Genomic DNA, 27,666 nt, shown 5'->3' with positions numbered 1-27,666 from the left:
CCCCAAGCTGCCACCCTTGCCCCAACTCCACCTGGAGGCTGGCTAGGACCGGTCTCTAGTGTGCCCAGCTCCAGGCCACACCTCACGGGAGCTGGTGGCCCCTCCAGCGGCCCTGGGCCCCCTGCTCTCCTCCATGGGCTGACCTTTCGGGTCAATCTCCCAAGCCCCACACCAGTTCCCTTCTCTTCCACCACACCATGGGCTGGGCCAGGAGGTGCCGACATGTCTCAAGCGGTGACTCTCCAGAGCCAGGTAGAGAGATTCCTGGTGTAGAAAAAGGCGGTACCCAAGACCTGAGGCTCTTGAGATGCCAGGAGTGAGATAAGAACCGATGGCCTGTCTGTGCCTGACCTATGACCCAGCTCCTTGAACTGTGTGCTGTCATCCACACCGAGCCTTGGTGTCATCTGAAAAATGAGGACAGTGCACGTAGGCAGACGGTGCCTAACACATGACAAACAACTGCATCTGCGTCCTTTCTCCTGGGCTGGACAGCTACGTGACCAAGTCCCAGACTCGGCGTCTGTGAGACGAGATGGTAACTTGACTTCGCCCAGGGCTGTCGTGACAGTTCCATGAGCCCACATATGGCCTAGTTCAGTGCCTGGCACGTGGGCTCAGATAGGATGGCTGCTCTCCGCTCTGCAGGAGCATTTCCCCAACACGCTGCTCCCATCCTGTGATTGCGGTGCCGCCGTTGCAGGGCAGGAGTGGCTTGAGGGGTGACCGCAGTGTGAAGGTGCCCTGAGCATGTAGGGGCGTCACTCAGAGGGAGAGCAATGGGGCCTCCCGGCAGAGCAAGTCATGGCTGGAGCCTGGGTGTGAGGTGCAAGGGGGCTGCACCTGCCTGCACCTGGTGAGGTGTTGCTGGGTGCCCAGCCTGCTGCCCCTGCCTGTACCACCCACAGATGTCCCTGCCACTGCTGAGACCAAGAAGCCACTTCCTACCTGGAGACTGAACGCTGCTAGCACGGTGGTTTTCTACTTTTAATTAGGGATACAAAAGGCACCTCTCCCAGTACAGTAGGATTGACCAACAGGTAGGTGGGCCCATGCCCAGTAGGAAGAGGAAGGATGGAGAAAAAGGCAGTGGAGGAGATTGTGGGGGCCACAGGTGCTCCAGGCACCCCCCGAAGCCTCCCCTGCAGCCTGGGGCTGGGGAGCTTTCGTCCCCACCCCCCCCCCCCCGCCATGTGCAGCTCCGTACCTGCATAGGGTGCGGCTCAGCAGAGGGCCACATGACCTGCCCTCAACAGCTGGCCAGAGCCTTCAGGCTCCATGAGACAGGGCCCGGGAAAGGGACCAGAGGCTGCAACAGAAGCTTCTATCTCCAGCCTCTCCTTGACTGGCAGTGTGGGCTCTGAGAAGGGGTCCAGGGACAGGATCACCCAGGGCAAGGAGACTCACCCTGGGGCAACCAAGCAGCCAGCCTGTCTGTTCCAGGCCTTCTGGGTCTCAGCAAAGTCGTAGTGGTCGATTAGGGTGGAGAAGGAGGCAGGACTGGCCAGGATCCCAGCACAGAACTGACCTGTTCCCCCAATTTATCTGGTTGCCTCCCCACACCCCTAAACAGTATGGCCCAGCCTCAAGGAGGAGAGAAGTGGGTGACAAGTCACCCCCAAAGCAGCTTTAACACTGAACAGGGAGAGAGGCCCCAGCCAAGGGATGTGGGAGCAGTCGGGGTTCGGGCTACAGGGTGCCAGACCCCCTCATAAGGCAAACAGCATGTCGTCATCTTTCCCCTGGGTCTTCTTTCGAGAGGCAGTGCCAGGAGGGGGGCCCGGGGGCCCCTCAGCTGAGGGGCTAGAGAGGTTGGGCAACCGATCAGCCACTTTGGCCCGTTCTTCCAGGAACTTGTCAAATTCTAGAGGAACAAGAAAGAGGCTGGGGGTGGGCTCTGGGGCCCGAGCGGGGGATGAGGGTGGGTGGGCAGGGCCAGGGCCTCACTACCTTCACTGGTGACGCCCTTGGGCTCTTCCGCATCATTTCCCTGGGAAAGCAGAAGGAGGGAAACGTTAGCTGGGTACGGTGGGGCACACGGTGGGGCACATGATGGGGCACGCGGTGGGGCACACGGCGGGGCAGGGCTCAGGCTGCGGAACCAGTGATCCAGACTCAGGCTCCGTGGGCCGAGGACCTGAGCCTTGGCCCCACCCACTCCTGAGCCAAAGGGCCGTGGGTGTCACCGCCTGGCTTCTCGGAGCCTTGGTTTTCTGCTTGGTAAAACTCACGGGGTTCTCGGGAAGATAAGATGGACTAGTATAGGCAGAGTGCCAAGCTCGGGGTGTGGTGCCAGTGGGTCCTCAATGAATGCTGCTTTTTTTCCTTCCAGTGTCCAGAGGGGTGGAAGGACTCACCTCTATGGTGGAAAGGCTGACACCCACAGACTGAGGCCGGGCACGCTCAAGTTGGGTGCTTGGGGGGGGTAAGCCTCTGCCACCAGACAGAAACACATGGACCCTCGCGGGACCGTGGGCAGGAACATGATCTTGACAGTGGCTTGCAGAGGGCAGCCTCTGGGCCTGGAAGTGCCCAGGTATTTGGTTCTTGGCGCCCGGGGGCAGGGAGCTCAGTGGTGTGCAGCAGGGCTCTGGAGAGCCCGACACCCAGGGGGACCTCACACTGGCAGCTTGGGGAAGAGAAAGCTCCAGCAGCTGCGTGGGGTGCGGTGCACAGGCCCTGCTCTAAAGGGAAGTGCCCAGGACGAGGCGGGCGGCTGGCAGATGGGACACTTCCAGCTACTAAGGTGTCCCAGAGTAATGCTCCCCTTGTCACCACTAGCTTGTCACCCTGCCCCACGACCAGCCACTTCCTCATGAGAGGAACAGGGGCCCCATCAGGCGTGTGAGGAGTGGGCCTGAGCCTTTCCTTCTGGGCTGGGTGGCCCCGACTTACCACGTCAGTGGACAGCCACTGCTCGATGTCCTCCATGAGGCAGGCCTGGGTGACGGGAATCTGGAAGGAAGGGAAGGGGTGAGGCAGGGAAGGGCAGCACACTGGGCGACAAGGCCACGGTCCCACCAGCTAGGGGTCTACCGGACGGGTGGCCTGGGGCAGTCACCCACCCCTGAGCCTCCTCACTTATGAAATGGGGCCAGTCGGACCTGCCTCGCCCCCTTCTGGGGGTGGAGACCCTGGCCTCTCTTCCAAGATGTCTCCTGCCCAGCTTCCTGGGGTCCATAATTCTGCCCATAGTGCCAGGCTGTAGGCAAGGGGGACCCAGGGCCAGTGGGCTAAGCAGGGGATGGGGCGGGGTCTCCTAACAGCTGGAGCAGGGTCACGAGGACAGAATGGGCATCCGGCTCCCACACACCAAGAGTGGGGGTGGGGCTCCAGGCCTAGGCAGGGGCTGAGCACAGGTGCTCAGGGGCACGGAGCCAGGGAGGGCCAGCTGCCAAGGTTGGGATGGGGTCACAGCTGTGGGCCAGGGGCCGCCAGGTTCTGTCTCCCTGCATGTCTGCAGACTCATACTTCATGGTGGAAGGGCCGAGTGGAGGGAGGTGCCGGGCTGACCTGAAAAGGCCGGGCTGATGACTCAGGGGCTGTGCATAACCATGGGGACATTTCGCTCTGGCCACAAAGGCTCCTGCACAGGGGCTGGGGGCTGCCTTCTCTGAACGCTTCCTCAGGGGAGAAGGCGAGTAGAGGTTCTGGGCACAGACTTCGGAGTCAGTCCCTTAGTGCACTGTGACTCTGGGCAGGTTACTTAACTTCTCTGAACCTCACTTTGGCCATCTTTAGGGAGGATAATGACAGTACCTACCATCCAAGTTGCTGTGAGGATTAAACGACGTGATGGACAGAGAGCCCAGCACAGTGCCTGGCACAGAGGGGATGCTCAAGAGTGCTAGTTACCGGTCAGCTGCTTTGGGAAAGTGTGGAGAGTGGTCTTTCTCCAACCAAGCCATTTCAGTCCCCAAGCTCTGTGCCCAGCACCTGTGGCCCCCGGTGGGCAGCAGGAAGCCCAGAAAAGAGGCAGGAGCTGACTTCCCAGCAGCAGCAGCGGCAGCAGCAGCAGCGGCACCCAGTGCTCTGGGCCCCCTCACGAGCTCCCTCTCGCTCTCAACTCTGCCAGCACTCAGCCCAGAACCAGGTGAAACCCGTCACCTCTCGGCTGCCAGAGGGGCTGCCTGAGCCTTGCTTCCGAGTTAGGAACCGGAAGTGCGCACCCAGGGGCCCTGGAATCCGGAGTGGAGGGAGCGGGACCCCACTGAGTGCTGGGTTGGGCCCAGGAGGCCCTTGGCTGCCCAGGCACTCACAGCGGCCCTTGTTCTCCTCTGGGTCTATTGGTCCCACTCCCTCTGACAGCACCCCTGGGGTGGGACCCCTGCCAGCGGCAGCCGCAGCTCTCCAGGAAGCCCCTCCTCACCATGCCTTGTCTCACCATCCAGTCACTGAGGCTCTTCTCACTGACGCCTCCCATCTGGGTGAGAAAGGGTCACGCTGAGGGAGGCGGGAAGGGCAGGGCCACTGGTGCGCTGGCAGCCTTCTCCAACAGGGAGAAGTAGTGGGTCTGCTGGCCCGCTCCTACTTGTGTGTGTGTGTGTGTGTGTGTGTGTGTGTGTGTGTGCGCGTGCGTGCACAACCGCAGGTGAAAGGGGACAAAAAGCAGCAGAGGGTATCACTGTGGGGTGGACAACAGCCCTGGGCCCTCAGAGCCCTGAGTGGCCTGGGCGAATCTACTCCTTCCTTTCCGAAAAGATCCTGGAGAATGGATCTGAGCCATCCCGGGAGAGCAGAGCAGGCAGCCCTTAGCCAGCCAGCTGGCTCTCAGGGGATTCTGATGGGCATCTCAGGCCGAGAAACACTGGCTTACCCAGTCCCCTCATGTTTTATCGAGGGGCAAACTGGAGGTTCCCTGGGACCCCAGAGCAGACTGTTGGGAGAGGGACACAAGAGTCCTGTGTCCTGACCCATCACCTGTGACTGCCTCCCCGCCTTGGACAGACCCCACAAGGGGCCTGGCACACACATCCACACGTTTCAGGACTTGTGAACCGGGGGGCAAACACTGGCTGCCACTTGATTCCATTCTGTACTTGGCTGGTTGGAATCACATTCTGACGGTTCAGTGGGAGCGTCTTACCACCAGCCAGACGTACGCACCTTGGGGACAGGTGATTACCGACCGTTTTAAGCAAGTCAGACCCTGATCTGCTGGAAGTCCCTGACATGGCTCAAGTTATTAAAGGAAGGAGCCATAATGTATCAGTTTCTGCTTTCCTGCAAGCAGAGGAGTGTGTTTCCTCCCTGTGGCTAGCTGCACGGCGGTGTGGGAGCCAGGAGACCGGGCATCTAGTTCTCGTCATGCCCCTGAGTTGCTGTGTACCCCTGGGCAAGTGACACCCATCTCTGGGCTACAGCTCCCTCGTCTGCAACAGGAAGGGGTTGGCTGGGACTGCTGCCCACCAGAGGCCAGGGGCCCGAGCGGGAAGTGCTTTCCGCAGGCTTACAGAGTGTCTGCGGCCAGAATGACGGCCATTGGAGAAGGAACAGCAGAGGAAGGGAGCGTTCATGTCTGCTCCTTCGAGCTTTGCAGGCCACCTGGTGACCTTGTTACCAGCACTGGCACAGTGCCCGACAGACTTGGGCGATTACCTCACAATTCTAAGCCTGGTGTCCTCCTCTGTACGTGGGATAACCACACAGCAGTGCTGCGAAGATGAAATACTTCACCACGTGCCAGGTGCCATGCTCAGGAGGTTACTCTGTTGTCTCACTTAACCTCTCCCTGGGACTGTCTGCTCCTCTGTGAAGGCGGCAGTAACACGCCTTAAGGTCTGTGTGACGACTCGGTAAGGGGGCACGCAGAGCACTCAGCACAGGCCTGGCACAGAGCGCAGGTGTGACGAACGACTGCTTACGAAGAAAAATGAGGGGACGCTCGGAGACACATGTCAGTGCGCTCTGTGGGTGGCAGGTCACACAGCGCACACAGGGGATGCCTGATCCCCTCACTGTGATGCCCCCAGTGTTCCAGGCCTTGCCCTGTTCTGACTTGGGAATGACTTCCGAGGGAATGACCTCTGAGATGCTGGGGACGTCACTGGGGGTTGGCTGGGACACCCCCTGCCTCCCCCCAACCCCAGTAGACTGGGTGGCTTCCACAGCCTCCTAACTGCTCTCCCAGCTTCTACGCTGGATCCTTCTAAAATGAAAAGTCAGATAAACGTCCCCCTCTGCTCAAAACTATCCACTGCTTCTACCTCACACAAAATCAAACCCATAGCCCTCCCAGCTGCCCTCAGGCCCTTTGGTCGCTGCTGCCCCTCAGGCTTCGTCTCCCACCGGCCAGTCACACCCTGGCCTCAGAAGCCTGTGCTGTCACCAACCCTCTCCTCTGCCAGCCACTTCCTTGCTCCTGCCTCTCCAACCCCGGGTCCTGCTGTTTCTAACCACCTCCCAAGGAGCTACTCTGGGCACTTCCTGGCACAAAAATTCTCACTGCTTGACAGGCATCTAGAAACACATTCAAAGGTATGAGCATCGTGGCTTGCCAAGGGGGAGGGGTCACCCACAGAGCATGCTCAGTGCTGACACGTGACTGTCACTTAATACACAGTCAGCAACGAAATGGCGCTAAAATGATGCCCACGGTGCCGCCTCCCTGTGGTTGTAGGGTCGGAGGTGGGAAGGCAGGCCAGGAGCTGGGAGGAATCGCAAGGCTGATGGACTGCGGGGGTGGGGGGGGGCAGGGGCTGATACTGCAGCTCTTGTTCTCTTGGCCCCTCTGTCCACACGTCTGCAAATAACAGGTCTCTAAAAGAGGCCACGAGGTAGAATATTGACTGAGCTCTCACTGTGTGCCAAGCACCTTAAATGCACCCTCTCACGCATCCTATTATAAACATGTAGGCACTACTGTAAGCCCCAGTATACAGGTGAAGAAACTGAGGGCCGGGCAGGTGGCTTATCTGCTTAAGGACACAGCTGGTAAGTGGAGCTGGCTGGGAACCCGGCTGCTGGGCTCCGCTCCGGCCACACTCAGGCTGCGTCCTGGCTCTAACCCTCTCGCCGTGGGAACTTGGGCGATGAGTTAACCTTTCTGTTTCCGCAGCTGGGAAATGGGAACAATCACACGGGCCACAAAGGGGAAACTGGAGAACAAAACGAGGAAAGGGCGGTGGACGTGCCAAGCCAGTGCCTGGCACATGGGGGGACTGGGAGGCACGCATTCCCTGGCCTTCCTTCTGGACGGGTCCCTGGGTGGCAGCAGGGCCCTCTGCTTACCGCTCCGGTGCTCTGCTGTCGGGCATCCAGGGCTCCAGCCAGGCCGTCTGTAGCTTGGGGGGCTTCATATTTTACCCTGAAATGCAGAGGCCACCATGGCTGTTAGATGCTGCCCTTGCCGTACCAGGCATGCCAGCTGACGTGAGGATGGAGGCCGTGGTTGGGGACAAGCTGGCCTCACATCCCGCATGAACTTAGGTTGTGCCTGGGCGGGGCGGCTCAGGCCCCCAGAAGGCTCCAACTCTGAGCCCTCAGGCCTGCCTGCAGTGCTGGAAAGGTGTCCCTTCCTGCCTCTGGGAATTGCAATCCGGTGTGACTGCATGACAGGCAGCAGCAAGGCTGGAGGAGTGAGGGAGGGTGTTGATGGCCAAAGAACAAGATCGCCAGCGGCTACGGTATCATCAGATTTGGCTAAACTCCTGGGATGAGAAACAGCACCAATGACTCTATGCTCACGGAGAATTCCTATCTACAGACCCTTTCTTGAGCAGCTCCCATTTGGTAATTTTACAAATTGTGGTTCTGTGTCAAGTTGCATTTGAATGGGAAATTCCATCCCGCTGCTGAAAACGGGCAGACTGCCGGGTCAGGCGCCAGCTTGCGAGGCTCACCCACGGAGACCTCCCCCAGCTTCCCAGTCTCAGCGGCGCGATGGACAACGAGCCAGCTTCCCTGCGAGCGCAGGTAGAGCCGGCACAGGTGGGAGGGAGGCGTGGCCCAGGTACCAGGTAGACAGAAAAGGCCTGGGAGGATTCCAGAGTCCCAGGGCACAGGGCAAGGTGAGGAGTCAGGTGACCAGGGCTAGACACTGCAGCTGAAGCATAAGGGAGGGGCGGCCAGGCAGGAGTACAAAGGAAAGAGGAACTTCAAGCTGGGGCACATTCCTGGCCATGCAGGGTGCTTTCTGCTGTGGTGGAAACCAACCCCAGGGGGGCGGTGTGTGTGGAGGCGTGTGCCCGTAGGAGATCCCATGACCCGGAAGGTACGGGGTATGTCTCAGCACAGCTGCTTCGCCCTGGTGTCTCATGCTCTCCCCTGCCCCCCAGCCTTTGTAAGTGCTGTTCCACTGGCCCGGAGCGGCCATCCTGATGACCCCACGCACTGTGCAGGCCCTTGGAGGACAGCACTCACTGCTGCACGGCAGGGGTCTGCGTGCACATCCCTCTCCCCCAGGCGCAGGCCCTGGAGAGCAGTGTGCTTTTCTCTGTCCCTCAGGGCCTTGCTCCCCAAAGGAGTGACAACTCCTTTTGCAACAGCAAACCTCAGCCAGGCTGGTGAGCTGAGCTGAGCCAGGAGCCAGGGGCTCTCCGGCGTGGCCGGTGTGCTGCCTGCTGGGGCCTACACGGGCGGTCACCCTCCTGGCTGCAGGTCCCACGGGACTCATCAGCTTCCGCCTGCACAGCAGACTCACAGGGCCCCTAACTCCATGGCAACCGCGAGCCGCTGTCCCTGAGCACCTGGCCATGGGAGCACACACTCTGCCTCAGGCTAATGATGCCGCTCACAGCTCAGATCTGGCTATGGCCAGGGGGCAGGGCTGTGGGCAACCCATGGACCTGGGTGGGCGACACCTAGATTTGCTGGTGTGGAGAGGGTATCTCTGGCCTTTTGGAGGTCTACTGACAGTTCCCAAAGACACCAAAATGACCACTAGGGAGCTGGGGGGGTTGGGGTTGGGGAGGGGTCTACTGGAAAGGTCCCTTAATCCAGAGCTTTCCTTGGCTATCCATCATGGCTGCCCGCGGCTCAACCTTGGGGTCATAAGCAAGGGGCTGCTTCTCTGACACACCTGACCGGAGCCCGTCATGGGGAGCTGAGCAAGGGGCTGGCCCTGGTGGACACTTGGCCATGTACCCAGACTGCTGATATTATCTCCATGAAGGACAGAACCCTGGCTCTGGTACGGAGTGGGCAGACCGAGTGCGGCAACAGGGACTTCTCTGGAGATTAGGATGGCTATGGAACAACAGAAACACCTGGCCAAGCCCCTGAGGACTTATCAGGGACCTCCCTGCCTCCCAGAGGGCTTGGCGCACAGTGTACAGTGCAGTGGGGACCTGGGTTGGACTGGAGACACTGTTTTGGAACCAGACGGCCCTGGCCTCCCAACCTAGCGAGTCACTTAGCTGCCTGACCTGGGGCAAATGACCCAGCCTCTCCATGCCTGTTTCCTCATCTGATCAGACTATGCAAGATTCTGGCACACAGCGGGCATCATCCTACAGGCGATCTGCATCCAGCCCTGCCTGCGGGGCAGCGGTCTGCCACCTGGCCCCACGGCTCTCCAGGCCATGCGGGATTGACTTTGGGGGAGGAATTCGGCCATCATGAGCGGGTGTGCGCAGGGGGCTGTGTGCTTTTCCACACGGTGTGCCCACCAACAAGCCAGGTTCAGGGACCTGGAGAGAGGCTGTCTTCTGACAGGGAGCGATCCAAACTGCAGGGGCCAGGGTGGGGCCAGGCCACTCACTCTTTCCGTTGGTCAGCCAGTGAGCTGCCCCGCGTCAGCGCAAACATGTCAAACTCGTCTTCCAGCCTGCCGGAAGTCTCCAGAGACTGCAGGCCAGCCCTCACACTGCTGGAGCCCAGGTCTGCAGGGACAGAAAGGCCACATGAGTCCACCTGGCCACCCTTGTACATGCCCTGGCCGAGCTGCTCCCTGCCAGACCCAGGGCTGCGTCTGGATAAGCAGCACGGGTGGGGTGGAGACAGGATGGGACGCATGGCTGGGGCAGGCCACTTGCTGGCAGAGGGACTGTGGGCAGTCACTTCCTCTCGGAATTATTTCCTAGGGCTTCGCATGAAGCAGGCAGTCAATAACATTAAAACCAAGGACGGTGAGACGCCTGCATTTGCGAACACGTATTAGGAGTAGACTCTGGGCCCGGCACTAGTCTAAGCCAGGTTCATGCATGAGCTGACTCAGTCCTGTGAAAAAGCCCATTCTTGCCCATGACAGAGGAGGAAACAGGGACACAGGATGTTCAAGTGACTTGCCCAAGCTCACCCAGATGAGTCAGGCCATGGAGAATTCAGTGTCGAGGGCCAATCTCAGAACAGTGGGATTTCTGAGGTTGGAGAGGGCCCAGCAGTTGTGGGGCATGTGTTTTGCCCTGGGCGCTCCATCTTGTAGCAAGAGTCAGCTTGGGACACTGGGGTGAGGTGGGGTCTGGGCTGAGGTTCTGCTGGTGGTGCCCCAGCTCCAACCGTGTAACAGGAGGGCACCCGCAGAACGGCAGGGGTGCCCCACACTTACTCATTCCTGCCAACTGGGACGACAGGCCGCCAGTGGCTGCTGACTCAGGGCCCATGTCGATCAGGTCCGTGGCCGCCTCCGCCTCACTCGGGGCCTGGGGGGGCGGAAAGGGGGACGCCACCATCATCCTCCCTGCCTGCAGCCTCATGCCCTGCTGCCCGAAGCTCTGGCACCTGCACTCTCTGCCCAAGAAGCTGTCACCAGGGCCCTGGCAGCTATAATTTAGGAGTTTGTTTTCCTCCCCTTGGCCTCTAGCTCTGCTCCCTCTGGGAGGGTGGGAAGACCCCTGGGCATTAGCACAGCCTTAAAGGGACAGTGACAAAAGTGAGAAGGGGACTTCTCTAGGAGCCGAGAGAAGAACGGGCATCCTATTCAGGATATCTAGGGGCGGGGAGGAAGGTGAGGACAGCTCTCCTTCTGCCTGTCAGCACTGCATGATCTAGTCACTGGAAAGAAGCCATTTACCTTGGCAGTCTGGCCGGTTCTGAACCGCTCAAACCTGCAGGACAAAAAAGAATGGCATTAAGAAGACAGACTGAGAGAGGGCCCTCCAGGCAGAACTTTTCACACTGCAGGGCTCAAATTCAATGGGTGGGTCAGTTAGGGTGACAACACATCTTGTTTGTCCTGGACAGACCCAGTTGAGGCCTGCTGTCCCCAGGGGATAATTAACAGTACCTCTCTTTCACTTGCAAAACCCTCCCAATTTGGATTTTCAATTACCTGGCCACTCTAGTCATGACTAGCAGTAGGCAAATGAGTAAGAATAGACCAGGAGAGAAAATGGGAATGCACAGCACACGGTAAAGGTAAGCACTGTTTTATGAAACTCCGTCAGTAAATGCCTGTGTATTAGTACGTGCACCAGTGGCTCTCTGAAGTGCCTACAAAAGACACACATCCTTACTCTGCACGGAGCCACGAGACCTCCCTCAGACAGGCCAGGAGGCGGGGAGGGGATCGAGACCTGGTCTGGGGTCTGTTCGAGTCTTGGCCCTGCCACTTGTTAACTGTGACTGTGGGTAAATTAGATCACTTCTGAACTTCAGTCTCCTGGCTATTAAAAAGAGGGTGACAGTGGGACCTGCCTCCCAGATGTGAAGATCAAGTGAATAGACTGAGTAACTGTAGACGGGAAAGCCCCAGGCAAATGCCAGGTCTGATGACAGTGGGTATCATAGGGGTTCCAGTCACCTCACAGCCCACACCCTGAAATGGCAAGGAGGGGACTCTTTTTCCACTGGGCCACTGAGCAGGAGAGGCGGGGCGGAGGTGGCCTGCAGCAGCCCCACCACGCTCTCAACTGATTTAGAATCACTCAGAGAATGTCTGTTGATGGATAAAGATATGAAATGAACATGGGGCAGAGGAGGCTGGAACAGCTGGTGTCCCGGACACCCAGTGCTCAGCGTTTTACAGGCATTACTACGTGGACTCCCAGTGACCCTACACGGCAGGTACCACCACGAGCCCCATTTTACAGATGTGAGAGTGTGGGGGACGTGTCATTCCTGCAGGCCCAGCACCCCTTTCTCTCTTTGATTGTAAGAGCACCTAAGCGCTCCTTTGGGGAACTGCTCTTGCCCCATTTCCTGTGATCCCGGTGGGGCTGCCACTAAGGTGCCACCCTCTCTCTCCCAACTGCCAGGCACAAAGCTGAATCAATCAGAGTTTCTGTTGCAGAGCTGACTCCTGAACAGGGCGATACAAGGTGAGCCAGCATTTGGACACATTTATTGACGGCAACACCCTGGGGACGTGGGCCAGCGGTTTCTGTCCCTAAGGCCTCAGAGCCGCCATGGGGTCTGTCCTTCCTGCTCTGTTGGGAGGAATAGTCACGGTTTCACTCTTCTTTGCATTCTAGGAGCGATCCATCTAATAGAGGCTATTCTCCTAATCTTTTCCTGCTGAAGTCAGCCAGAAGTGTTTTGTATAGCCTGCAGTCAATGAGCCCTAATTAAGTCAAGTAAGCGGTCCAAGGCCCCCGAGCCAAGCAGTAGTGAAGTGAGCAAGGACAGACCAGGCCTGTCTGGCTGTGGGCCCACACTCTCAGCCACCACCGCTGCCATCTCTGGGGGCTGGCTACAGGGACACAGGTGCAGGGCTAACTGGCAAGGAGATGAGAGTGGTAGAAGGCTGGGCATGCATGCCCACCCTGGAGGAAGACAGGTGGGGACACAGGCACTGGCTGGCCGGCCTGGTGTTTGAAAGGGAGACGCGAGAGGGTCAGCTGGTGAGAGGCGCTTAGAACGGGGGAAGGGAAGGGAGAAGGGGAGGGCAGTTGGCCACATGCCGGGGGAAGAGGTGGGCTACCGTTCGTGACGCAGGAACACGTTGTTGAGATTGTCGTTGACGATGAGCAGCTCCTCTGTCAGCTGCTCATTGGCGATGCGGGGAATTAGCTCCAGGACGCGCTGCTGCATGGCTCGGCACGTCCGGTGCAGCTCCTGCCAAGGGAGGAAGGGAGGCGACTGTGGCCACTGGCCCAGAGTGAGGTCGCCTCTAACGGACGGGCCCTGGGCTCTGGCCTGTGGGTGTGCCTGGGAGGATGGAGAGGTTTCCAGGCTGGACCTCAAGCTGCACAGAAGAGCTTTGGGGGTTCTGCAAGCAAGCCTCTGACTTTTTCTCCGAAGTGTTACACACTGACTTTCACCACACAGGAGACACCCAGCACGTTACACAGTGCTGCTGGCGGAACTCGGCTCTGTGCAGACTTCAGAAGAACGTTCCTGCTGCCATCCGAAACTTCCAGGTGGCTGGCTAAACGCACGGCAACTTCTCCGGGTATACTGGGTTGTTGTTTTTTTTGTAACCAAAATATTAAAAAATAAACAGAATGACTCCAACTATTATCCACAAACCCCAATTCTGAATTTTTGTCTCATAAATTTTCACCGACTTATTTCTTTTTCAAAACTTTTATTTTGGAATAATTTTGAACTTATAGAAAAGCTGCCAAGACTACAGAGAGTTCCTGTAAACCCTCCGTCCAGCTTCTCCTTAGGCTGGCATTTCTCAAAACCAAGACATGCGATTAACTAAACTACAGACTTTATTCAGGTTTCACCAGTTTTTCCACAAATGCCCTTTTTCTCTTCCAGGATCCCACACTGCATTTAGTCGCCATGTCACTGACTGACTTTTAATTAGTAAGTGTTGTGTAATTAAATTTGTTTGGGGAAAACAATTGAAAGCCACAGCATTGTAAGTTTTTCATTGGAAGGACTGAGTATTTCTTTTTTCGGGTCCTCACCACCAGGTACCCACAGGTGCCTGCCTGGGTCATGGTCTTGAGGTCCAGACAGTTGCCAGGCACGGATGACTGGCTAACACCAGCTCTTTTCTCCTGGAGGCATCCTTAGGACTAGGCCCTGCCCCAGGAGTGATTCTGGTTCTTTTCTGGACATGTTTTGTTACCTACCCCCTCCTAGAGGAGGTCTTCTTCTCCTGAGATGTCCTTATGAGCCTTTACCGAGGGGCACGGTGGGCCTGAGGACTTTCAACAGCAAGCGGAACTTCCTTCTCTTCTTCCCACGTATGGCTTTGTTCCCACTTGCTTGCCTTCTCAAGAGCAGAAGAGCAGCAGTGGGAAACAGGCCCCTGGGTTCAAATGCCAGCTCTGTGGCTTACCAGCCATATGACCCTGGGCACACTACATGACCTCTCCTTGCCTCAGTTTGCTGACCTGGAAAATGGGGATAAGAGTATCTACCTCATAGGAGAAGGTGAGGATTAAGTGAGTGAATGTTTAACAAGCATCCACATCAGAGCCTGGCACATGGGAAGTGCTGAAAGCATGTGAGCCGGTCCTGTGTCAACCTCTCCTGCTGGCTCCAGCAATCACTCACACCCGCATGGCCCTGGCTCGGGACATACCAGATTAACTGCACTACAGCCGTCCTGCTGTCTCCTCTCTCACCCAAGCTCCTCTCATAAACCCTCATGTAATATTCATATTCATGTGTTCCTTAAACTCCGAGACTCTGGTTTCACTCCCATCTGAAGGTAAAGACCCCTGAACAAGTACACTGTCAGCTGGGTTAGGCACAGGGACACAGGGATGGGGACAACACAGCCCTGTTCTGAAGGAGTTTGAGGCCTGCGGGAGACCGACACAAAATGAGACAACCACACCAAGCACTCCATCCCTTCAGGGGACCGGTGACTCGTGGGCCTTGGGGTCCCCCAGCTTTCTCGGAACCTCTATGATCTCCATGGTGGGAGTGTGTTGGGGAGTAGGTGCCTTTCCCCAAACTTAGCACTTCTGTTCCAGTGCCTGCCCCCCCAAGTTAGGGACGGGACTGTGGGAATATCGCGTGACACACAGGATTGAAGTTCACAGCTCCCACTTGCCTCAACTCCCGAGCTCAGCCGCTATCATTTCAAAACCAGCACTGCTCTCACACCTGTCACACCTGCGTGCTAAGCTCCGTATTCTGAAAGGTGGAAGTCTCACCTTCCAGCTTTTTCTCAATACCGTTTATTGGGATCTTACTCTGAACCAGGCACACGGTGGGCAAAACCTTACTTAATTCTCATGTCAAACTTGACCATGAAGGTGATTATTAGAGTCATCTTACAGATGAGGAAACTGAGGCAGAGGGGCTACTCTGTTCAAACCAGAAAGCTGTAAAGCCCTGAATTCCAGTCTGATGGAGTGCAAGGTCCCTGGTTTAACATCTCCCACGGTGACCAAGCAGTTCCGAGTAAGCATGAAAACTGTAGTGTGGGTGGGGAAGAAACGTGTGTAGGCAAATGAGCAAGAAGTCACCTGGGGGGAGGCTGTGTGCTCACCTGTAGCAGCTCCAGGTCTGCAGGCTCTGCCTGGGTGGGCACCAGCTCCGTCAGCATCTCTGACATCACCCTCACGTTCCCACTCACCATCTCCAGCTCGCTGCGCAGCTTCCCAATCTGAAACACACGGTTGGGCGTGGTGAGAGAGGCCACAGGTGGGAGCTGTTGCCGCTCGCAGGGCCAGAGCCTGGTGCTGCCAGCCCTGTGTGTGGTGCCGGGAGGCGCTGACCTTCTAGCACCCTCTCTCGGCTCCCGGGCACAGCCCTGCACTAAGAGGCCCGTAGTGGGCTTGCCCTGACTCCCACAGGCCCCCCTCACAGAGGCATTACCTACCGTTACCATGTCCGAACTGGGAAGCCTGGTGGAGTGAGAGGCCAAAGGGAAAGAAGCAGAGGGTGAGTGCACCACAGAGCACAGCCAGAAGGCTCCAGCATCTCCTCGGTCCAAGGGCAGCTAATGAGGTCCCGGAGGGCAGTCCCCCAAGGGGAGCGGAGGGAGTCAGCAGGCCCGATTCCCTCCTCGGGGGGTGGGATCTTACCCTGTTCCCTAGGATGACAGGACTTCACCCTCTCTCCTCCCCTAGGGTTTTGTCTTGTTCCTGGTCTGTGCCCCCTAATCTGTTTTGGGGTCCCAAGCTCTTCCAAGGATGAGTCCCAGTACCCCTCACTGGAGTATGCAACTCAGATACAATAATTGTTCAAGGGACGTTAGCAGGCTTTCAGTGATCAAAGGGTCCAAGCCTTGGCCTGGGGAATCGCAGTTGCACAGGCGAGGTGGTAGAAGGCCAGTGTCTCCCGCTGTGGGGCTCTGCGGGGCACTTAGTCTCCTTGTGAACACTGTACACTGTGGATCCAAGAAGGGATCAGCATCGGAGCCCCCAAGTTCATCTGGCTGAAGGAGCCTGTGATTGGGAATATCTCATGGGTCTAGTAGTGAGTGGCTCACATCTTAGGAAAGGCTCAGTCTCAATTGTGTGACTGCGCTGACTTCAGAATGAGTGTTGCTATATAAATTCATGTTGCCTGTGACAGCAGCTACTAAGTACCCAGCATTTTACGTATATTGCTACCTAAGCCTGACCACAGCCTTATGAGGCACCTATCATTACCCCCAGCCTTTACAGGTGAAGATGTGGGAGGGCAGACACAGGCAGTGCGTCCACGATGGTCCACTGACACCTTCCAAAACTCGAAAAACGTTTGATACATTTGGCCCATTTAATGAACACTCTTGGTATAAGTGAGTGGAAAAATTACTGATCACAAACCCAGCGTGTCCAGGTCAGATGGGACCCAATTACAACGGAGTCTGGGAGTTACATCACTGCATGTTTGAAAATCTTAACATGTCCCAGGAGACAAAAGGGGACTCTGAAATTAAACAAAGACTACTCAGTTTTGTTTAGTAAGAACCTTCTTCCACTGGATATACTCAGAGTCTGAATCCATGGACATGCTAGACTTCAGGCAAAGTGGTTAAAATTACAACCAAGATAGATATATTTTGGATCACAGGGTGATTTTACAATTGTTATGTACCTTTAATTACTTGTCCAGTTAGGAAAACGTTTCTAAGAATATCTGTAACTCTGGGAGGTGATTTTATGACTTGCTGGAAGGTATCAAAGTATAGGAGTTTCTCTTCAAATAGGTTAGGGTGTTAAAGGCTGTCGGTGAGTTGACTTATTTATAAACATCCAGACGATACCGTACGGGAGGATCAGCGGGTACACTCTGGAAAGTCAAGTTTCACTTTTGTTTCCATCGTGTACCTGTGTATCTCACCAGCACTTTTAGCAGCTAAGCTGTTATACTTAGCTGATGTGATGGGTCTGAAGGGTGTAAAACACCTCAGAAGTGGGCACCCTAACAATGCAAGGCTTTGACCCAGACCCCAGGAGCCAAGTCTAAAATGATGGAGCACCCTGGCTGCGGACATCCCTTGTAGGGGGATCAGCTTCCATATGCCACACATTGCCCAGGGCCAACAGGTGGGTCACCTCGCCTCCAGCTTTAGGAGGAAGCAACTGAAGGACAGGGGCCAAGCTAGGGGGCTGCCCAGGAGAAAGGTAATCATTCACAGCCACTCCCAGGGCCCTGGGAAAGCTCTGCCCGGCTCTGCCCCTGAGCAGCTTACACTGAGCCTCACATCTTCTTGGGGCTTCGCATGAAGCGTCAGGAAGCAGTGAACGGGTTTTCAAAATTATTTTGTGCGTGGATGTCTTAAAACTGTTTTTAGCCAGAACCTCTGTTCAGATGAAATCGTATGCGCCATCCGGAGAAGGTGGAGCTGCTATGGTTGCCGGGCTACGCTCTGGGCGCTTCCCTTTCCTGGTGCTTCCCAAGGGGCTCCCTGGAGCACACGGTTTGGAGAACAGCCGAGGCCCAGGACAGAGCCTGCTTGGAGTCAGACTGACTTGAGCTTGAATCCCAGCTCTGTCTCTGATGAGCTGTGTGGTTCTGGGCAAGTGAATTTCTCCCTTTCAGCTTCATCTCCCAAACAGGAAGAGTAACACACACCTGTGGGGCTGCTGTGAGGACTGAAGGGAGTCCCCACAAATGACAGGAGCCCCTCCATGATGTGAGGGAGGGGCCAGACCCACCGTCCTGCACCTCGTGGCTCTGACCCAGGCTTGTTTACCTGCTCAGGGGTTGGTGCTATGGGTGTGTCGCTGGATAGAGTGGCTGGGGTGGGCAGAGGGGCCGTGTGCAGGCTCGAGTCCGCTTGGTGGCTGGCGTCAGTGCCCACCGAATTCTGTCCTGATGGTGCCTCCGAGCTGAAAACAGTCTAGAGAGCAAACAACTGGAAGTCAGGGGTGACGGGAAATAGCTGCAGAAACCTCTCTGGTGAGCACTCCTGCCTCCCCCACCCGCTGCCCCGGTGCATCTCCTCACCCTCTGGGGTGTGTGGATGGGCGACAGCATGTCGAGGTCGGTCATTGGGAAGTCCAGGCCCTTCCTGCGCAGGTCCTCGTAGACGGCGACCACACCCGTCAAGTCGGGCGAGCTGCGGAACGCGTCGGCCCAGGACTGAGAGGGAACAAGGGGACACGGCTGATAACCACGGCTCATGGTGCTCTTGGAAACGCCCAACCCGCCCCCGCGAGAGCAGAGACCCGTCTCCGACTTTCGGGTCCTTTGACTACATCACGCAGACAGCCCACCCCATCGCAAGGCCCACACTCAGAATGTCCAGTCAGCAGACAGGTGAGGTGGCCCCAGACGAGCAGCAGATTGAAGCCAACAGAGAAAGAGCAGCAGTGGCACAGCATCTTTCTCCCTGGCCAGGCCCAGAGCTCTGTGCCAGGGAAGGAAGCTGGCACTGAGCTCCCCACCCGCCCCACCTGTCGCTCACCTGGATGAGGTTGAGCACCTTGTCATGCACGCTGGCGGGCGGGTTGTTCTTGGGCAGGATGGTCCTCACCAGCACGCCCTCCACGAAGTCCTGGCTGGCAACCAGCACGTGGAAGCGATGCCCGCAGTTTTTGACGCAGGTTTCCAAGACCTGGAGGCCGTGAGGCACCCGTGAGCACCAGTGAGAGGAAGGGGAGCGCCCAGGCCCCCCATGCTCACACTCCACTTATGTCCCAGAGGGCGCCTGAGATGAGACCCTGGAACATGGACAAGCAGGGACGACGCTGGGGCGCGGGGCCCTGTTACTGGGGAGGGGGTTGGAGGGGGCAGAGGGCGGTGTGCTGGTGAGAGGTCCCTCGCTGAGTGGCCTCAGTGCCCACAGAACCCTGTCCTGATGCTGTTTCTGAGCTGAATACAGCCTGGAGGGGAGGTGGCTCTCTGGGTAGAAACCAAAGAGAACTTTCAATCAAATGGTGACCCTGCAGCTGAAGGAAAAGCTGCTCTCCTCCCCTCTCCACTCCTTATTCCTGTTCCTGGCAGGAGAACTCGCTTTTCAGTGCAGCCGCATTTACCTGGATATAATGTGCTGTGGGGGACGCTGGGACAGAATGCTCTCGTCCCCACTCCCCAGCCAAACCCACCCTGACAGCCAGAATGCCCACTCACACCTGGCCTGTCCTATTGTGGGCAAAGACTGTCCTCAGCCACTGGCATTTGTTTTGTGTTCATTTTTCAGGGCGTCCAAGTGCCAATCAGAACGCAACCTGGCCTGCCAGGCTTTCTGGCCCCTGAGAAGCTTGGGTTCACTGAGTGTCTGTATTACCCAGCAGCCCCTCTGGCCTGAGTTCTCCACGACTGGTTCTGGAGGGATGGGGGCCTCAGTGTGCCAGCTCCCCATGCCAGCAGGTTGGAGAGAACGTCTTTCCAAATGGCCCTTCTTGCCACTCCGTGTCTTCCAGCAGTATAGAGAGGACGGCGCTTTGCCCACGGACCTTTCCTTCCCAGCCCTTGGAAGAGAAGCCCCATGGTGCCTGTCCATGGAGGCTGTCCATGGACAGACGGACAGACAGGACACTCACCGTGAGAGCCAGCATCACCTCGTGGAAGTTCTTATTCCCCACGATTCTCTTCTTTATTGCTCGAAAGGCATCTTTGGGACTGGGCAGGACAAAAGGAAGGATTGGCTGAGGCATGGGGCCCCCTTCTCTGACACGGGGGGGGGGGCTGCTTGTCTAAGATCAGGGGGCTCTGGGAAAAGGGAATGGCTCTTATTAACCATTCTCCCTGGGTCCCCTCTGTTTTCTGGGTATCAGGTTCTAATCACACCACCTGCCCCACCAAAGTCCTCCCAGTAGATCATGAATACTTGGCAGGGATTCCCAATGTGTGTGCACCAGAATACCTTATGGGGGAGGTATGAGTGTTTGTTAAAAATGCAGAACCCCAGGCTCTGACTTGGCCCTGTGAACCAAACTCTCAGGGGATCTGCGTGCTTACCAGGCCTCACGGGCTTCGTATACAGACTGAAGTTTAATATGAACCAATAACAGGTGGGCACAGAGTCCTATTGCCCCATCCTGGCCAGGTTCCTCTACCCATCCGTTCTTCCACTCAAGTCTTTTAAGTACCCACATGTGCTGGCACCACGTGGGGTGCTGGGGACATACAGGGGAACAAGACCACACAGCCCTGCTTTCAAAGGTCACATGCTCCAGGGAGATGGGCATAAATGAGGGAACTAAGCGGGTCCTACGGTAAGAGTGAATAGGCGTGGGACGGGGGCAGCGGGCCAGGGAAATCTTCTCTGAGGAGGTGGCATGACAGCTGAGCATGACAGTGGAGATGGCACCAGCTGGCAGAGCAGGGGAAGTGGTTAAGGTGGAGGCAAGAGCCTGGGGCAGGGTCCTGGGTGAGGAGGAACTGATACATGGCCACACCGAGCGTGGGGGCGGTGGAGCGAGGGCCTGAAACGTGGCAGGGAGGGTGGATGCACCTAAGTGCACAGGGGGCCCGAAGGCCTTGGTGACAGCCTGTTCTCCCTGTCCCATCGTTACTCCACTGCCATCCCCACGCCTCACGCCTGCCCCTGCCCCCAGCCCCGTACAGGTGAAATCCATGTTGCCTCGACCGACTGCTCTTGCTTTAAGGCTTTGTGGCCCCCCAACTTCCATGTCCTCGCCCACGACGCTTTCCTAGTCCTCCATCTCCCTGGCATGTGCTGCCACAGGGCACTAACTGGCGCCTCCCGGAGGGCAGGGGCGGCATCCTATTGGACACCTTGCTCCGCCGGGGCCAACATCTTAGGCCAGCAGGTGGCTGCCGGGGCCTGTCCTGCTCTCTGACCAGGCGTCTGTCTGCCTGTCAGTGCTGACCTCCAAGGACAAGTCAGGAGAGTGAGGAACCCTGACGTGGGTCCCCCAACAGAAGAGGAGGAGGCAGGAAAGCCCTCCTGGGGACAGACCCCACGTTGGGGCTGCGATGGAGAGGACACGCAGGGGAGGGGCCCCGTCCTAGAAGTGTGGGAGCTGTTTTCAACTCAGGGCCCTGGGACAGCTCCTCACCCTCGGGGCTCGTTCTGGGGGAAGCTGGTTTCTGCTCCTGGACGGGCTGCTCACCTGGGGCCACTTCAGCTTCAAAGGGACTTGTGTCCACCTCTTAGAGAGTGGCCCGGAGAAGGCCACAGCATAGGAACCCAGGGATTCTGGCTTGTGTGCCACTGCTGTGGGCCGCCTGTGTGCCTCGTACTCTGCTAGGAAGGGGTACAACATGGGTGCCAAGAAGACCACAACCCAGGGGGCGTGGACAACAGACGAAAGTTTCGACGACAAGCTTAGAGAGGCCTGGGTCACGTCTGCTCTGCTCACTGCTGGTTCCCTAGAGCCGCGTGAAGTGCCTGAAGCACAGGAGCTGCTCAAAGCCACAGCACGCGCCTCAGGGAGTCGGAGCCCCAGTTCTGCCAAAGTCTACAAGGGAGACAGATGGCGCCTTGCCTCTCCAAGGACCCAGCGGTGACTTTCAGCCTCGATGTTCATGAAGACCCAGGCCTTGTCATAGGTTCCACGACGTTTCCTGCCTCCTGCCTTTTCTCTGGGTGGCCCTCCCATCATGCTTATGAGTCCAGACATAGGTATAGCGTCTCTCCTAGCGCCTGGGCAAGCACATGGGTCTAGAGGCCTGGCTGAGGGACAATGGGAGGCACCAGCAGCCACTGTGTCCCCGACTTGGCCTTGGCTGTGTGACGCCGACCCCCACAGCCTCCCTGGGGCTCTGGGCTGGATGCTCCCTGCCTGCTACCTGCTTCCCGCCTGCCCCTCTACATGCAAAGCACTGCCTGGCTGAAAGGACCCCTCGCAGGCCAATGGGGTCATCTCCATGAAAAAGGAGGGAAATGAGATCCCGCTCCAACCGCCGATCCTGACTTTCCAGAATAGAGGTGTCGGCGGGCTGCATGTCCCGCTGGCTGTGGTCAGCACAACCCTCCCCACCCATCCTGGAGTTTTCCTGAGAAGGCCAGTGGAGCCAGCATCCCCAGTCTGCTCACTGCAGGGCCCTGGGCATATGACTGGACGGCCGGAAAGGAGCTTGGCCTTGGAGGAGAAAGACTTGGAGAGGTAGTGACTTGCGCAAGGTCACACAGCTAGCTGGTCAGGGAGGGCTAGCCAGAGACCAGGAGCCAGGGAGGTGACGCCGCCCCCATGTCACGTCAGTGCCTTGGCAGGACTCCTCGGCATGAGCAGGACACCGTGAACCGTGCACCGGAAGCGCTTGGCAAAGGCCAACTGATCAGCCTCTCAGTTCTGCTTCACTTTCACTGCCCTCCCCGTGACCCCCAACCCTCCCTGCTGATTTCAAATCTTAAGGAAATGAAAGTCTGTTCTTGCTCACTGAGAAAAGCTGGGAGTCCCTAACACACATTCCAGCCTACGGGACGCAGAAGTGTGCTTAGGGCCGCTTCCTCATCCTAAAGGTCGCAAGCTGGACTTGTCCTAGGAAGAGGCTGCCTCGCTGATGTTCTAGGAAGATCGGCTGGCGGCACTTCTGCCGTGAGGCTGCGTGGGCTGGCAGCACCCGGGGCCCGCTGGCCAGCTGCGCACCTGGCATCTCTGGGCTTCTCATGCATCTAGTGAGAGGGTAAGACAGGATCTTGGTTCCAAAATGTTTAAAATGCCACATTGCTGCGTGGGGTGGGGCTCAGACAACCTCTGCAGACCCTCCTGACCCTGAAGACCCCAAGCAGGGCCTGGATTTTGTGCAGAAGCAGTGGGACCGGGGACGGGGGCCCCTGGCAGGAGGCAGGGCGCAGCGGTCAACGCTGCGCTGCAGGTGGCCGTCCCCACTGTGCCCGCTTACCCTTCCTCCGTCTCGTTGATGATGTCACAGATCTCCATGTTGAGGGCCCAATCCTCGCTGTGCAGGGAGCCATCTGTAGCTTTCTCTGAGGAGAAAAAACCACAAGTCACAAAGGTGTGTGGTGTCCCCGATGACAAACTCACATGGTGGGGTGGGGACGTGTGGGGAGGGGGTAGGGTGGAAGAGATGGAGAGGGAGGATGATGGATGCTTTCTGGGCACCCGAGATGGGCCTGGCACTGTGTTCTCTACATTGTCCCATCGAGTCACTTAATTCTTATTAGCAGCCACATGGGACTTGGGAGAAGCACTGTCTTGACCACTGCGGAAGCTGTGGCTCAGAGTACCAAACAGATGTGTCAGGCCTGCACCAGGCACTGGGGATGCAAAAACAGACCCGATGGACGCGGTCCCCACCCTATGGCGCCCAAGAGGCCGAGGCTCTGAGCCTGGGCCTGTCCGGGCAGAGGGGGGCCATCGCCATGTGACTGGGCAGGGCCAGCACGGTCAGCTCCTGGTAACTGTGGCTTCTGTGACCTTGGTTTTGAAATTAGCCTGACTTCATTCCACCCTGGGTTCTACCTTGGGTCCTGTGGCCAGATGGATGCCAGTGTGGCCCAGGACACATGCCTGGCAGCTGAGGCATCAGGTAGAGACGCAGCAGCAGGGTGGGTTGCTTTATTCCCTAGATTATGGCTGGGGGAGGGGATGAGGAAAGGCTCCCCTTAAAAGGGCTGAAAGACGGACTCATTCACTTTATAAGTATGTTCTGAGTGTGGCTTCTTTGTGTCACACTCCCCACCCTTGGGGACTCACACAGTTACTGAACCAAATGGGAAGAAACAACGAGAGCTGGACACGTGCCCCTCTGAGCAGAGGGTTGGACTCTATTCTGGAGAGTTCGGGGAGTAGTGGCTAACGACCCATGCAGAACCTCCTCCTTCTTCAGAAGCCACTTCTCAGTGACCCCCGTCACACAGGCCAGAAGGACTGGTCATCCCTGACTCCTGGACTCCCTCTAACTGGCCTGACTCTCCATCCGACCCACTCCCCATCACCCTACCCAGCCGGCCAGCACCCTCTCCCTCTCGGACGGACGCCTCAGCTCCTCTTGCCTCGCTCCTCCCCGTCCATTCTCCCTGCAGCCCAGAGGGAACTTCCTGACGCTTGAAGGGGACGGTCTCCATCTGTGCCCCAAATCTTCAAAGGCCCCCTCACCCTCAGCCAGGCCCCTAGACCCTTCCATGACAGTAACGCTTTAACTTCCCGAGTTATATTCTGCGCAGCACCAAATCCCGTTAACTGTTTCCATGAAGAATGTGATTTATCCTCACAGCCCTATAACGTGTACATTATTGCCAACTCATGAGGAAACTGACGTGTCACACTGTGGTAAGGGAGGAGCGGCCACTGATGCCACTGGCCCCATCTCTCATCAGGGGTCAGGGAGCTCTGCTTCCCCAGAAGGGTCGTCTGGAACACTCAGGCCCTTTGCCCCCTCCTCCGGGACCCCTGGCTCCACCAGCAGGCCTCACAGTGGTTCCTCAGTCAGATCCCCTTATGACTCCCCAGTGACCCCTGAAAACGATGCACACCTCTCTTCTCCCGAGGGAGAGAACACAAGGTTATAGAAGGGACTGTGATCAGGTAGGCTGGAAAGGGGCAGCTGGGATATTTAGAAGTCAGGAAAGCCATCCCAAAGAACCAAGGTGGGTGCCGAAGGACTTGGAACCGTCTGCTGTCAACCTGAGCACAGCTGGCAGTTCCTTAGGCCTGAGTGCCAGCAGTGGGCAGAGCCATTCAGAGCATGGAGTGTTTTCTGGGGCAGGGGCGGAGGGGAAGGGGGGCTTCAGTCAGCCTAAATAGGAAAGGGGAGAGGAAGAGAGACAAGACCCAGGTGACAATTTTAGCAGAAGAAAGATGTGCCAACCTGGACGGGCCCAACCTACCCATCCGTGACTTGCCACTTCCTTCAGGTGTGGCAGTAGACCGCAGGATTGGGAGAGATATATGACTTCCTTAATAAAGATTTCTACGGGGAGGTGTGTTCTATTACGGGCAGAAATTTAAACCCACAGGAATCTGGGGATATTTGTTTTGCTTTCGTGTTTAACCACAAAAGTAACTCAGTTTGCTATTTAGAGAAGGGGATGAAAACTCTGACAGTGGTTACCAGTTCCAAGAGAATGACAGCTGACTTCCTTGCCTCTGAGCTGTTGGTGGTAACCTCCAAAGCCCCCAGGAGCAGTTCTGCTCTTGTCCCAGCTCCTGAGGAAGCCAGGCCCTGCAGACCTCCACCAGCCACACTGTTGTTTCGGGCTGGCCAGCCTGTGGGTCTGATCACTGGACGCCTGCCTGTCTGTGTGCTCGGGAGCCTGTCCCTCCACGTTGGGCCTGGTGCAGATACCACCCCCCGACGGCTCCAGAGACCCTGCTCAGTACGGTGGCAAAAGCACAGTCAGGTTGGACACAGGCACAGACGTGAGAGCAGTCTGGCCTCACCTCTTTACTTAGAGACCAAGGGCAAGGATCCAAGCCCTCTGAGTGTCCGTTTCTCATTTGTCAAACCCAGATAAGACTGATGGCTTCACAGACATTAAGACTTTTCAGCCAGATAATGTATGTACCACGTCAGCAAGAGCAGTGACCAGTAACTGCTAAGTGCCAAAATCGTGCCTTGGCCCAAGTGCAAGAAAGAGCAGCCACCAAAACACGGCTGCTCCAGGCCCGTGGTCCCAGCCTATTCACCCCCAGCGGACCCCGAGTATCTGGGGGGCAGCAGGCCCTCCCAGCCACAGGGGTAACCCTGCTCCTTCCACTGCTTTGGAGGAGGCCACTTCTGCGCTGCTCACTGACACCGTGGTCAGCATCATGGATGTGGGGCTCACTGACCTCCTTCTCCCCAAGTCGGCCAGGAGGGGAGCAGCCGAGAACCTTCTCCCCACCCTGCACATTCAGTCTCCAAGTCCTGTAGGTTCCAGCTGCTCAGAGTTGCCCCCCAACTCCATTGACACAGTGACAGCTCTGCTTTAGGCCCTTACCTCCTCCAGGCCTGGACCATCACCTCCACACTCCTCAAACATAAATCCAACTGGTACTTTTCCGTCTAAAAATTGTCCCAGGCCCCCTTCCCCTCATTGCCTGAGGGCAAAAACCGGAACTCTTCAGGGCCAAAGGACATTCGGGACTGACTGCGGCCACAGTCAGCTGTGTCCTGCCCACTTGTTCTTTCACGCCTCTGCCTGGAATGCCTCTCCTCCTTTCAGTCAGGCATCGGCTCACAGGTGACAATGATGACCATGAGGACTGGGCACTAAGCATGCACCAGGCATGGGACCCGGCACTTTACAAAGTCCGTTACCACTCCCCACAGCTCTCAGATGGAGGATGAATAAACTGAGGGGCGCAGAGATGTCCGTGACTTGCCCCTGGTCATGCAACTCGTAAGTTGCAGAGCAGAGATTTGAACCCAAAGAGGCCTGGTTCCCCAATCCAGACTCTTAACCACTGTATGTGCCTCTTAAACACATTCAACACTTGTCTAGGGCCCAGGAGACGTGAGCACAACTGACCAGGTCCTGCCCTCAGGAGGTTTACAATCCGGTGGAAGGCTGATGTTGCAAAAGGAAAAATGCCGTGCCAGGAAGGGCCGGGCGCTGAGACGGCACAAGGGCTGAGATGTGGACATGTTGGCAATTTTCCGCTCATCGTTTAAGGCCCTCCCCCAGGGCCAGGCCCTCAGCACTGCCTCCCACTGGACAGACTGTGTTACCTGTCATCCTGCACTGTGCCAGTAACATCCTGAGTAACAGTGACAAAAGAACCGGCATTCACGGAATGTCAGGCTGTGCAGGATGCTCGGTGTACCTCCTGTGTCACATCCCCACAGCCCCACCAACAATATGTGGGGGCAGCTGATGCCCAAAGCCCAGGACTGGAGGCGGAAGAAGCAGGGCCTGTGTGGCCCTAAGCCGTGAGCCCTCACTCTGCTCTGCCCCCTTGGAGGACGTCTCCACCTGCCTCGGTTGGACTTGGAGCTCCTGGGGGCACCTCTCTCACTGGGCCCGCTATCTGCTGGGCTGGACAGCAGAGGTTTGTTCAATGCGTGCGAAGGGCTGGCCGCCTCTGGACGGCCTCGCTGCTCCAGTTCAGCACTGAGTCCCCTCCACACCCCATCCTGGAGAACATTCACGGTGTGTCACGACTAAGCTCCCCTTTCCACTCTTGAAACCCTCTGATATGAGGTTTCTCACAAATGATGACCTGTCAGCTCTGTTGACAGCTTTTTCTTTTTACACTCCACAGTATCTTAGATTCAATGAAATATGGTTTGTAAATAGTAAGGGACTGTCTTAAAGGCAATGCTAACAGCACACCTAGTCCCAGCCGAGACTATGACCAAGTCTAGGGCAGAGTTCACTGACCCAGGGGAGAGGGACACACAGGAGCTAGTTGAGCATGATAAAGGAAACAGTGACACGTTGCATCAGCTCTCAGTGGCTCCCGCAGGCCTTCTTCTGAGAGCTCCTCCCATGACTGGCACCACAGCAAGGGCACAGCCATTTCCTTTCTGGACCACGTTTATTGAATGCCATCTGTACATCGTAAAAGTCACCTACTGGTATCACTCAAAGGAGCCCCAGTAAACCTTTGTGAAGATTTCCTTCTAGTCTTTACCATTGTC

The 27,666-nt window shown here is 57.1% G+C and overlaps 1 protein-coding gene across 3 annotated transcripts in view; it reads right to left on the bottom strand.

The window, feature by feature from the left end:
• Positions 1-969: 969 nt before the first annotated feature.
• The window catches only part of TOM1 (target of myb1 membrane trafficking protein), a 34,133-nt gene continuing 7,436 nt past the window's right edge, over positions 970-27,666 (bottom strand). Inside the window, exons 2-16 of one of the 3 annotated variants that reach the window (XM_074326278.1) lie at positions 22,984-23,068; positions 19,713-19,791; positions 18,635-18,784; positions 18,175-18,309; positions 17,921-18,067; positions 15,281-15,397; positions 12,800-12,933; positions 10,952-10,985; positions 10,487-10,580; positions 9,701-9,821; positions 7,231-7,306; positions 4,370-4,423; positions 2,896-2,955; positions 1,951-1,990; positions 970-1,864 (exon numbers count right to left, since the gene is read on the bottom strand). In XM_074326278.1, the coding sequence (XP_074182379.1) occupies positions 1,710-1,864; positions 1,951-1,990; positions 2,896-2,955; positions 4,370-4,423; positions 7,231-7,306; positions 9,701-9,821; positions 10,487-10,580; positions 10,952-10,985; positions 12,800-12,933; positions 15,281-15,397; positions 17,921-18,067; positions 18,175-18,309; positions 18,635-18,784; positions 19,713-19,791; positions 22,984-23,068 (1,481 nt within the window). In that variant the 3' untranslated portion in view covers positions 970-1,709. The remainder of the gene's footprint in view (positions 1,865-1,950; positions 1,991-2,895; positions 2,956-4,369; positions 4,424-7,230; positions 7,307-9,700; positions 9,822-10,486; positions 10,581-10,951; positions 10,986-12,799; positions 12,934-15,280; positions 15,398-17,920; positions 18,068-18,174; positions 18,310-18,634; positions 18,785-19,712; positions 19,792-22,983; positions 23,069-27,666) is intronic. The other 2 variants (XM_074326279.1, XM_074326280.1) reach the window with 2 other exon arrangements.

This window comes from Rhinolophus sinicus, linkage group LG02, assembly GCF_036562045.2.
Source record: "Rhinolophus sinicus isolate RSC01 linkage group LG02, ASM3656204v1, whole genome shotgun sequence".
Classification (NCBI taxonomy): Eukaryota; Metazoa; Chordata; class Mammalia; order Chiroptera; family Rhinolophidae; genus Rhinolophus; species Rhinolophus sinicus.
This window is presented reverse-complemented; position numbering and strand designations above follow the sequence as displayed.